General features: G+C 32.1%; 1 protein-coding gene across 1 annotated transcript; it reads left to right on the plus strand.

Moving 5' to 3' along the window:
• Window positions 1,877–6,762, plus strand: LOC105171943 (glucan endo-1,3-beta-glucosidase-like). Its single transcript, XM_011093221.2, has 4 exons — window positions 1,877–2,333; window positions 2,373–3,156; window positions 5,175–5,454; window positions 6,549–6,762. Exons 1-4 carry the CDS (start codon window positions 2,053–2,055, stop codon window positions 6,575–6,577), a joined length of 1,374 nt encoding a protein of 457 aa, XP_011091523.1. The 5' UTR covers window positions 1,877–2,052; the 3' UTR covers window positions 6,578–6,762.

Raw genomic sequence — 13,116 nt, forward strand, 5'->3', positions numbered from 1 at the left:
GCAATTTTCTTTAAAAAATAAAGACATTTTGATCATTTGATAATTATCCTCATCCAAGTATATCTTTTTGGGAAAAAGAAAATACTATTAATTCACGCAATAACATTTATTTGCACAACATTCCCATATTGAATAAAAAGTACAAACCTTTGGCATTTTTCTCTTTCCACATACTTTCTTACTCGTCAATAAATAAAACTTTATTTTAAGAATTGATTTCTCTTTTCAAAATGTGATCTTTGGATAATGTAAAATTGTGGTGCTCCAAAAAAAAAAAAAAAAACAAAACATTAATTTTAGAATTTTCTTCAATATATAAATATGATAATATTTTTATATTCCAACTTTTATCTAAAGTTTGCATCTTTTAACACTCTAATGGAACCCTTCAATAAATCCATTGGAATTGGCTCTGTATCAATGGAATTTCACTGAGAAGTGAAAACTTGTGACTAGATCGTCCTGGAGATGGATGCGAGGGGAAGAAGTGGCATTTGGAAGTGTTGCTGACTTAACATTTAGGTTTCTTGTTATTCCCAATGCTCGGTAACAAATCATTTCTTCCAGCGTGCACCCCATTTGTTTTGCTCGCAACAATTTAATTAGTTTTCTGAATCGTGTATCCCCGTCACTTGTAATTATTTATCATTCAATGAATGACTGATAAACGATCCACCGATATTAACCCCTTGATTGTGGATAGCAAAATTCATGTAGAACTTCCCTCCGAAGATTAATGACAAAAGGTTGGTTTGTTTATCCACGATTCGGAATGGGTCGAGTCAATCCCTTGAAATACTGAAAAAGACATTAAAAGGGGTTTGGCCTATTCAATAATGTCTAATTGGGTTATATTATAACTCTAGGAATGGTGTCTTAGTTCTTCGACTATAATCTCCCCGGCTTAGAATCTAAAATTGAGAAAGCTCGTATTATCAGATGACAAGTCGAATGCCCATATTATTATTATTATTATTATAATAATATTATCATTATAAAATCTTACGAGAATATTCTTGTAGATTTCCTGACAAAGAATGGAGGCATTTTAAGCAAAGTTCATCATATTGACGCTCAGACACCTTAAAGAAAATCTTGAGAAGCTTGACAAGAAGTTTAGAGAGCTAGTGGTAAATGCCCAAGTTGCTAGACAAATTCAAAGAGTTGATCTAGTTACGGTTCAAATTGCCATGAGGAGTTTCTTGTTAATTAGCATCCACCTCGCTATGGAAGATATGCGAGAACCAATTTGGAATGTATCACCTGCGGGGATGATTTACAAATTGAGGGAGTATGACCCTAAACATGCCCTTAGAGTGCATGGCTCTAAATCTGTAGCGTCGGAGTCAATTACTGATTGCACGAGGTCATCACCATACTTTGGTGAAGAAACAACAATTGAGTCAAAAGAAGTACAAACTCTTGATGATTCAAGTCAACCCAATACCTTTAGGATAAAAAAGGAGAAATATCCTTAGACCAATGATTGGAAAATCTAATTTCATGAATTGTCAAATGAATTTACCTTCACATTATTCAGATCAAAATTATATCATTCAACAAAAATAATTAATTATATGATAAATATATTTTTATCATTTATGATATAATTGATTCGATCGACCCTTAATTTTGAATAATAATTTTTGTCAGATAATCATTCATAGTTTTGGACAGTCTTAATGTGAAATTTTAATAAATTAAATTTGATTGAATTTAAATTAATTACATGATAAGTATAATATACTTATTATATAAATAATGTATAATTTAAAAAATAAATAAATATATTATAAATTGATATGATTTGATTTAAACTTATTTAGTAAAAAATGTTGAAAATAAATAAATTTACTCTTCTTCTGTGAATGAAGGCAGTGTTCAGTCAGGCGTTGATAGCTGTCTGCGTGCAGCTTTTTCATCTTTCCGTATTCAATCCCAATACGCGTTTTCTACACTCTCCCCTCTTCTTTTTACTTGCACTTCTCCGCCACCTTTCCCTTCTCTTCACATTCTACACACTACCCGAACCTTCTCTCTGCATCTGCTCCCATGGCTGCCGTCTCCTTATTCCGACTTTCTCCGCCCCTCGCCGCCGTCCTTCTGCTCTCCTTCCTCGCCGCCGTACAGTCCATCGGCGTCAACTACGGCACCCTGGGCGACAACCTCCCTCCGCCAGCTCAGGTGGCGCAGTTCCTCAAAGAAAAGACCACCATCGACCGCATCAAGATATTCGACGTTAACCCCGACATCCTCCGCGCCTTCGCCAACACGGGAATTCTAGTCGCCGTCACCATCCCCAACGGCGAGATCCCTGGCCTCACCGACGCGGGCTACGCCCGCCGCTGGCTCGCCGCCCACATCCAGCCGCTCTACGCCCGCCGCTGGCTCGCCGCCAACATCCAGCCGTTCTATCCGGCAACGAAAATCAACTACATCCTCGTCGGAAACGAGATCCTCCACTGGGGCCCGCAGAACCTTAGGGACAATCTCGTCGCCGCCATGCGGTCGGTCCACCAGGCCCTCCTCCTCTCCGGCATCAAAGATATCAAAGTCACCACCGCCCATTCCTTAGGAATACTTGAATCATCGGAGCCGCCGAGCCTGGCCAAGTTCCGGCCGGGCTGGGACACCGGAGTTCTCGCCCCATTGCTGCAGTTCCATCGTGAGACCAAAACTCCTTTCATGGTGAACCCGTACCCGTACTTCGGGTACAGCCCGGAGAACGCCAACTTCTCGGTTTTCCATCCCACCAAAGGGGTGTTCGACAAATTTACTAGGAGAACCTACGGGAACATGTTCGATATGCTGATGGACGCAGTCTACGTATCCATGATGAAATTGCGCTACGGAGATGTAGAGATTGCGGTGGGTGAAACGGGGTGGTCGGCGCTCGGCGAGAGCTTCGAACAGCCGAGATGCTCGGTGGCGAATGCGGCGGCGTACAATGGGGGACTGGTAAGGAAGTACAAATCTGGTCGGGGAACGCCATTGATGCCAAGAAAGAGGTTCGACACGTACATATTTGGATTGTTCAACGAGAATCTGAAAACGGGGCCTCTGTCTGAGAGGAATTTCGGGCTGTTTCGGCCCGATTTCACGCCTGTTTACGACATTGGTGTCCTGCGCCAAGGAACTGCTGCTGCTCCTCAACAGGTATTCATTAATTATACTCTCGTCATTTAACTTTCTGCTGAGATTTGCAGCTGCAACAAAAACAGCTATTCATTAATTACTGCCGCTCTCATTTAAATTAAACTTGGAAAATCATTTAAATCAAGAACCAAGAGTAAGAATTTTCTTAATTACAAGAAATTTAGGGATATATTATGCATTCTTCAAGTGTTAGTCCAAGAGTCTATAATAATTTCAGTTCTTATTACGTTAAGTAAAATGGGTAACTAATTTAAATACAGAAATCTTTATAATAATTTTATACGTATATAATTTCATATTAAACTTTCTGAGTAGAAGAACATTACATCTTGGTGTTGCAGCCAAGATCAATTTCATGCGCGAGTTCGTGTTCCACCGTGCGAGTGATTCTTTGCACAGTTTTCGTATGATTATCTGCTCTTCGCTATTTTGTTTTGAAAAAAATGCTTGTCAGGTCAAGTTAATTTTTGAAATAATCAATTATGCGTGGATACGATACTATAATACTAAAATATGATAGAAGATTTTGAGCAGTAAAAAGTATATTGAAATTACAAAACATATGTAATGTGGCGAATTGATTCAAAATCGAAAGTATAGCACCTGCAACGCACTAATCGTGCGCGTTTTGAACTAAAAAATTGGAAGAGTGGGGTGTGGCCATGTGCCTGTCCTGACCTCATAGTCATATTTATTTCTTTATTCGCACTCTTTTTCCGTGAATTTTGCTTTCCATTATAGTGTCTGCCTTTGCTTTGAATCTTGTCTTCTTGCCCGTTATGCTTTATTCTTTTCTTTTTCTATTTTCCTTTTTTTAATATTCCTGTTCGAATTCCCATAATCATTTTGAATTTTATTTATTTTATTTTCAAACTTGGCGTCGATTTTGCAGAATCCTAAGCATACAAACAGAGTGGGTCACATGGAACTTGCTTAATGGAGTATCTCTATTTATTGCATTTGTGTTTATATGTATTAGTTGTCATTGCACGCGAATGTGATGTGAGACGAAGAGAAAAAAGAAATTTATCATAAAAAAAGAAAAGAGTCGAATTAAAAAATGTGTGTTGGGGGTAATAGAGAAGAAATATATTGTAATTGTAAGTATATTAAAAATATGGATGTAAGAAACACAAACATAGAGAAGTTGTGGGAGACAGAAAACTGTAAAATTATGAGATTATTAAAAGACTTTAAAATTACTATTCTGACTGAATTTGTTTTGAAGGTAAGAAATGAATTTAAGGGTAGATTTTTGTATGCAAAATTGGTACGATAATAAGTTTTCTTCTATAATAGTATAAATGTTGAAAAACATCTTATACATGAAACAACATGTAATTGGAATAGAGGATTTCAGAGGTATAAGAATTGGTTTAGAACTCAGTCCAGATCAGCCGATCTGACTGGCTGAACTGCCAGCTGGTCTTTAAGAAGGTCCGGTTAGAACCAAAAATTGAGTAAGGCTCGAAACCGTTTATTGTGTGAGTCGGCAGTTGAAACGTTGACCAAGTTTGATTTCGTTCTAAATCAAGTGAAGTGGCTGTCTGATGGCTTTTTGAAAATGTTCCCTAATCGAGAAATTTTGAGATCAAGTGCGTGTGTTTTCATATGAAGATTGATAGGAATGCCAATAAATCAACGCCCGAATTGTAGCAATCATATCTGAGTATATATATTAATAGATCAATAGACTCCTTGTGCTCATAATCTACCTATAATTTTTATCTCCGAATATTAGTAAGTTGCTAATTAAATTCATAATTCATAGAATAAACTTATATGTTGTGGTTAAGAATGGAGGCCAACAATTTATTGGCAATAAATTTAGTTATTTATTAATATTTATAGTAAATAATCACTATTTTTTATTTTATTTTATTTTATTTTTTACCTATATACATTTATCTTTACATAATTTCTTAATTCGCATAAAATATTTATGAACTTCATAATCTCTACTTGAAAATAAATTATAATTGATGGGTGATTACATTTCACTTATGGTATATATGCAGCCTGTTCCAAGACCGGCATTGCCTGCACCTGCCCAAGAGGGGAAGAAGTGGTGCGTGCCAAAGCCAGACGCAACAGATGCTGAACTGCAGGCAAACATAGACTATGTTTGCAGCCAAGGTCTGAACTGCCAGCCGATTCAACCAGGTGGCCCTTGCTTTGACCCCAACACCGTGAGGGCTCATGCCTCCTTTGTCATGAACACCTACTACCAATCTGAAGGCCGCCACGATTTCAACTGCGACTTCTCCGGCTCCGGTGTCTTAACGTTTACTGACCCCAGTATGTTTCTCTAATCTTTATTTTTCAAAATTTACTCTTGCATTCATGGTATCTGGTTGATTTAGATGGTGCTTGTGTGAGTTTATAAGCTCTTCAAAATGTTAAAAGAAAAAAAAAAAAAAGAAACTTAAAAAGTTACTTAAGTGGATAAAAATTCCAACGCCGAGTTGGGACTTGGAAATCTTAGTCTATATTAATATTTATATAATATTTTTAATTTATGGCAACAATCTGACATTAAATTAGGTATAAAATGAGAATTTGGTTAAAGGGAATACCTAGTTAGTTTTAGTTAGCTATAATTATTTAAGTTTTCATAAAGGTATTTTATTCTAATACTATATCCTAATTACCTCTCTGTTGAAGGAGGTAAATTTTGAAAAACACAGGCTGGTGGTAAATTGATATTTTTTTTCCAATAGGGGGTAATTTGCTCATTTCTAATGTCACAAGGGGGTTGCTTGCCTTTTGTATAGTGCTTTATACATACACACATATAATTTGTCAAATTAATATTTTGTACTTAATAATTAGGGTAAACTATATTTTGATGTTTGAACATGTTCGTTTTTACAATTTGGCATCTGACATTTCTTTTTTCTTTTTTGTATCAACTTACCATGTGAAATTTACACTTTGCTATATGAGATTATTTTTCAATCAATTTTTCTGCTAGAACCGACCGGAGAATAACCATATATAGCAAAGTGCAAAATTTAAAATGTTGAGATTGTAAGTTAATAAAAAAAAAGAAAAAAGGTTTAGATGCCAATGTAAAAAATGGGCATAGTTTAGATGGAAAAATATAATTTGCCCCTAATAATTATGTAATATTTGTATTCGAGTATATTTTTAATATTGGGCATCTATAATATTAATCTTTATATTAGGCATTTCTATATTAATACGTTCCTAGTTGTTTATCACTTTTTGTTATTTATAATCATCAACAATAATATCAAAACTTACTGCTTACTAGACTTTGTCGAATATCCCTCTATTAGTCGACGAGCATACCGTGAGTTGGCATTTACTTATATTCTTTTATGCTGCTGTTTTTTTCTTTTTGGTGATATACTTGTTGTTTGTTTCAGGTAATGGTCCTTGCAAATACGTTTCTTGAATCCCCAATATGTCATTTTTATTGAGATATATATGTACTTATTTTTTAATTTAGGGGCTCTTTCTCATCTTGTAATCTTTACTCAGACGAAAAAGGAAAAAAACAATGTTGTACCAATCTTGATGTAGTTTGTATTTATGCATTCTTTGTGCAATTTGATCTTCTACCATACAAAATTCTGCCAATTGGCGTGGTTTTTTCTTTCTTTCTTTTTCTTTTTTCCTATTATATTAAATTTCAAGGTACGTTTTGTAGTCGTTTCGATTTTCATTTAATTCTTGAATTTGATAAAATAGTTATGTTTATAAATAATTATGTTGAAAGAGGGTATATGAGAAGGCTGCGAGCTGGAGCTCGAAGCACCCGGATATGGTAATTGTCAATAGATTTGCAACTCAGCGTGGATGGTAGGAACAAAAGGAAGAAGGTGGGCGATGGTTAGATTGAAGCAGTGGAGTGCGGCAAGGTGATAGAATGGATAGCTAGAAATCTTGAGACATCTAGCCACAAGGTGATAGAATGGGTTACAAAGAAACGGAAATTATTGAAGAATTGGTGAGTAAATTACGATAAATAGGGTTTGTAGTGGAAGTTCGATTGACAGAATGATTATTATCTAATGTTATGTGGTATTAAGGATATCATCAAATATTCACGGTTGAAGAAGACAGGTAAAACTTCCTTTATGACACAAAAGGGAATATGTAAGGGAAGGAGGCAACCCCAAGTAGTATACTGTGGTTGAGAAGGAGAGGGCTTCTTACAAGTTGAGAAGTTGGCACTGGTCTTGGCAGCAAGAGACAACATGGAAACTTAGGCCATACTTCCAATCATATCATATTATACTACTTACGAAATGACCTGTTAAGGTAAGTCATTGCAGGAGATGAGAGAGCTTGAGATAAGCTATCACAATAGAGCTAGTGTAAAAGTTGATAAGTATTGGACAGTCATTACTCAAAATTATCTCTGTGATTTGTATAATTAGGTATCTTTGTTTTTCTAGATTGAGGTATCTGCTATCATCACCATCACATACAACAACCTTAACGTGAATCCTATATTCTTTTAGCTTTACAATGATGTTTTTTTTTTTAATTATTATTATTATCCTTTTTGCAGCTATAAATTTGACTAAAATTTTAAATCATGTAACTTGTTACATAATTTATTATCCTTGAGTGATTTTTTTTTTGAAAAAGTGCTGGTTGAATTATTGAGTGTTGCATATAGAAAATTATCCAAATGGATTAGTTGGCCAACAAAAATAATTATATATTCAATTCTTAGGTCTATCGAAGCAATTAATGATGGTCCACGAAAGCATACATCGTTCTAACCGCAGTACTTAACACTTACGTCCATTCTTTTATTTAAGGGTAAATTAAAATTATTTTTGTATTTAGTATAATTACGAATACTTTTTCATTATTTGGAATTATTAATATTTTTTAATTTTAAAGATTAACCAGCAACTACCCAAATCGTTAGTCTGTATTAGGTTTGATTCATTTTACATGGTGAACTTATCTTGTGTACTATAGATTATAATTTTTAAATTTTTTATGGGTTAAGTGGATATTTTTTTATAATTCTTAAAAAAAAATTTCATCCACATCGTACCATATTTCACAAATTTTTATTTTTATTAAAAATAAATACGACAAAAGCAAAATTGACAATTAGACCTCTATTCAACAATTATATAATTTTATTAAACTTAAAAAATATTAATAATTTTTTAAATAATAAAAAGTATTTTTAATTATGTCAAATTTTAAAAAAACTCATTGCAATTTACTTTTTATTTAATTCCTCTCACCAATAGATCACAACTCACGAGTTGGTCGTGGGAAAGAGAGTAAATTTTGAGGGTATTTAAATCCTACTCTCAATGTACGATATACCGAATATATATATAAGTTGACATATATTTTATTTTTTAAATTTAACAAGTTTATGTCAATTTTAAATTTGAGGTATTTAAATGCTCCTCTCAATGTACGATATATCGAATATATATATATATATATAATATAATTGACATATATTTTATTTTTTAAATTTAACAAGTTTATGTCAATTATTCACTAAAATAATTACACTCTTCTCCCATGATGTTGGTGTTATTACATATAAATTTTATGTGGTTTGAAAAATTATATTTAGCACCCCTGAGATTTACTTTTATCTAACAAATAAGTTCCTCCGTTAAAATTCACCGAATTTGTTAATATTAACGAAACTTATTTGCACCTCTGTACCTCTTTGTAGAGCCGTCATATGTTATGATGTCGAAGGTGGCTCTGTATTTCGACGTCACGGCGAAGCTGATACTCAACCCGAGACTGTTTCAGCTGGCTCTTAAAAACCACCCTTTAATAATGTGTTGTTTGTGTTTGCAAATGAACATGTGTTGGTACATATTTTACGTCAATAGTTGCTTACAAGAACAGTGATATGTAAAAATGAGAGAGTAATGAAAATTGAATATTTGTGTAATATGAATATTCCTTGATGTTGTTACATAACCTATGTGGTAAAATGATGTGAAAAGAGCTATATTATGAAGGCACCATCAAATAATTTCATTGACTTAACCTTTTTCTTTTTTCTTTTTTTACATAATATTAACAACATATAATAAGTAGTATAATTATAATAAAGAATAATTACACTCCTCTCCCATGAGGTTTGGTGTAATTACACATAAACTCTATGTAATTTGAGAAATTATATCTAACACCCCGGAAGTTTATTTCTATCTAACAAATAAGTCCTTCAGTCAAAATTCACCGAATTTGCTGATATTAACAAAATCTATTTGTACCTCTATAGCTCTTTGTAGAGTTCTCCCTCCAGAATCAAATATACTCGTTTTTGAAATATGAATGAAGTAAACATATTTCTACAAAGATATCATCTACTTTGAAATAATTTCATTGACTCAACCCCTTTTTTTAAAAAAAGTAACCATAGAGCCGTCATATGTTAGGATGTGGAAGATCGCTCTGTATTCCGACATTGCGGCGAAACTGATGCTCAACCTGAGACTGTTTCAGCTGGCTCTTAAACACCACTCTTTAATGCTACAATGTGATTGCTCGGCTGAAAAAATGACAAAAAGAACACTATATTTTAGTAGTAGCAAATAGAATCACTGTAAGACAAATAAAGTTCACATGATCGTTTTAAACCCTTCAAAAATATTAAGTTCTCCTGAAGCCCCTCATCAGATAAGAGGCTTTCCTATGACAAAGTGATTGAGAGGCGACCGCTTTTTCTGTGCTCTCCGATGAAGCTTAAAGAAAAAAGCAAAGTGAAAGTTAGATATGCAAAGCATGCATACACACAACCAAAATTACATTAAACTGTTTGACTCTAACAAAGCTTATAGTGAAAGACACAAATTTTCTCTCCTTCCATTAACATAAACAACAAACACTAATGTAATAATATTTTTCATGATATGAAGAAAATTAAAGCACTAATACACCAATTTCTGATGCCATGTATATAAATGAAGTCAGTAGAACAATAAACTCCCAAGTCCCAATTTCCTGCCACAAAACACAGTACAACATTTCGATCTCAAAAATTTTTGCTTACACTACTCATCTTGTTATTACAAACAATTCCAACTTTCACAACTTTATACTTTCTGTATCAACTCCAAAACACGCTAAACCCTAAACCCAACCATTACCAACCCAAATTCCATAAACTAAAATCCAAGTTCCGGAATTATTGGAACTACAATCCAAAACTATCTTGGAATCAACTAATCAAAAAACTGAAAAGCACTCTATCTATCCTGCATTTCCAAGATCGTCATAATAGGAAACCACAACGGGGAAAAGAAGATGAAGAAGATACCTACAGCGAAGAGGACATTCAATTACGAAAACGGAAAAGAACAACATTGAATGACAATCATACTTCAAAGATATCATAATCACAATAACTCTCTCAAATTCCCAGAACCAAAATCATAAAACTTAATTTCAGAACAAATAAGGAGCGCACTATTAGAGTCTCAATCTATGTGTAGAGACCCAACTCAGTCTTAATTTATATTTTTTTAACGGATTAGAGTCTAGACCTGAATCTAATAATATTTTAGTTCTATAACCTATTTATCGACACCCCTAATTACAAGTCTGGTGCTATTGGAAGATAAACGAAAAAATTATGTGTAACCATTAAGTCTTAATAAAATTTAATTTTCATATAAATATTAACATTATTATTGATAATTTTACCTTTACAAACTATATTAAATACAACCTTTTTTTTTTGTATTTTTGGGCCTTGGCCGATCACTTCTCAATGGGCCTTCTCAAGTTAGAAAATAACTGTTAATTCGACTTGACTCACACTTCCCCAGACATTATCTCTATTTGTTTATTTATTTATTTTTAAAATGAATTGCTTATAATTATATCTTAAATTTCAATAATTAACAGTTGATATATATCTCATATAAGATCTAGTTCAATTAGCGAAGCCTAACGTATGGGATGTAATTCTATTTTTAAATAGGTCTTAATTAGAATTAGTTATTTGATATTGATAATTAGTATATGATTATTATAATTATCGATTATTATTATATATAAATATTTGATATTGATGATAATTGATTTATTAAATAAATAATAATTTATCACTATCATTCAAAAATAAAAAATAGTAGAAAATTGATATATGTATATTAATTATCAATTTTAAATTTATATAATTAATGAATAACTGTTATTACGGTAAACCAACAACTACGGTTGAAGTAAATAATAATCACAAATTGGTGAAAATTGGTTACTTTTTAGGTAATTATTCTACAAATGAATATCTTTAATGTTGACTAGTGATATGGTTATGATTTTAATGAAAGGATAGAACGAGAATTTTACCATCGGCACAACGACTCACCAGGTGAAATTAAGCTTTAGAGAGATAATTTTTAAGAGAGTGAATTAAGTGGTCACCTCAATGAACAGTAACTTGGTGTAAAAAATAATATTTTGGTATTTATAGTGGTGTTGGAAATTACGTAGTGTGGTAGAGTGTATATATTTATTGTATGGCTTATATATATAAATTTACTTTTTTGCCCTTATAAATAAATGTGTATTACCAACAAATACATCAGCTAGTTTTGGAATTTGAAAATAGATGAGATGCATTGAATGTATTATACTACAATAAAAAATATGTGAAATAAAAGTAAAGATTTTATTTAAACTTGCATCCAATATTATAAAAATAGATTATTCCCTATATCACAAATCACTACGACTTTAAAATTATTAGAAACCAATGCGAAATTAAATTTTAACCACGGTTAATCAGTATTCATTATGGTTTTACCAAGTCAAAATTTTTGCAATAGTTTTTAACTGTAACTAATGTTTTGGCATCATTTGCAAACATAATGACTAATAAGTGTTGAACAGCTATGGTTAACTAACATTCGTCATGAATTTTTTCTTATAACTATGATAATTAATCATAAAAAAAAGTTTTAACCAGCACATGATTTGAACGTCTTCCTGCCCAACTTCGTCCACAAATTGCGAAAATAAAAAATATAAGGGATCAAATTAAAATCCTAAAAAATAAATCGACTATAATTATTGGATTAAAAAATAATTATTTATATTAATTTATTATCTCAACTTTGCGAAATTTGTATTTTGTCATATATGATAGTATTTTTGTTGATTTTTTTGCTGGAAAAATATAAAAACATCACATGCTATGCATATGTGTAGAATTTCATATCAGTATCACATGTGCATTGCATGTGATGTTTTTCCGACAAAAAAATAAATTGAGAAACAATTATAAATGACAATACAAAATTTTTATAAAGTTGAGATAGTAAGTTGACACACAAAATAAAAAATTTTAAATGCCAAAATATAAAACCGATCATAATTTTAATAAAAAAATGTAATTAACCCCAAGTAAAATGGTAATTAAAATTCTCAAACTCGACACTGTTAATAGTCAACAGTATTGACCGTTAACTCAAGGAGGCAGTGACGTAAAAATTTATGCTTTTCTTTTCAGCTTTCAATTTTCAGCAAAAAATATGTATTTTAAATTCATACAAATTTTATATGAAATGAGAATATATTTGAATTAGTTAATAATCTAAATAATTTTGGAGTTAAAATTTCAACCAAAAAAATAAATAAATAATACAAGTGTCATTTTCTAAAATTAGAAAACTTACATGAAATTTTAACTTTTATAGTTGAAAAAAACATATATAAAAAATTACGAGAACAATTTTAAGGTAAAAATACAACAACCTCCTAAAAAATTTGAGATAATTATGAATACCTCTTGTCGTTTAGAAAATTATCAATACTCCCCTGATTTTAAAAGTCGCCTAACAATCAACCCAATCCGTAAGTTTCTGTTAGATTTTTATTTATTTTTTGTGGTGAACTAACCAAAATGCCATTATGAACTAAAAGATTATAATTTTATTTATTTAAATTTTTTTTGGATCAAGTGAATAATTTTTT

The sequence above is a fragment of the Sesamum indicum genome, linkage group LG10, assembly GCF_000512975.1.
Source record: "Sesamum indicum cultivar Zhongzhi No. 13 linkage group LG10, S_indicum_v1.0, whole genome shotgun sequence".
NCBI lineage: Eukaryota > Viridiplantae > Streptophyta > Magnoliopsida > Lamiales > Pedaliaceae > Sesamum > Sesamum indicum.

Coding starts and splice junctions, on each gene's coding strand:
- LOC105171943 (XM_011093221.2), top strand. CDS start 2,053: ATGGCTGCCGTCTCCTTATTCCGACTTTCTCCGCCCCTCGCCGCCGTC. Junction 2,334..2,372: donor CCTGGCCTCACCGACGCGGG/CTACGCCCGCCG, acceptor CATCCAGCCGCT/CTACGCCCGCCGCTGGCTCG. Junction 3,157..5,174: donor CTGCTGCTGCTCCTCAACAG/GTATTCATTAAT, acceptor GTATATATGCAG/CCTGTTCCAAGACCGGCATT.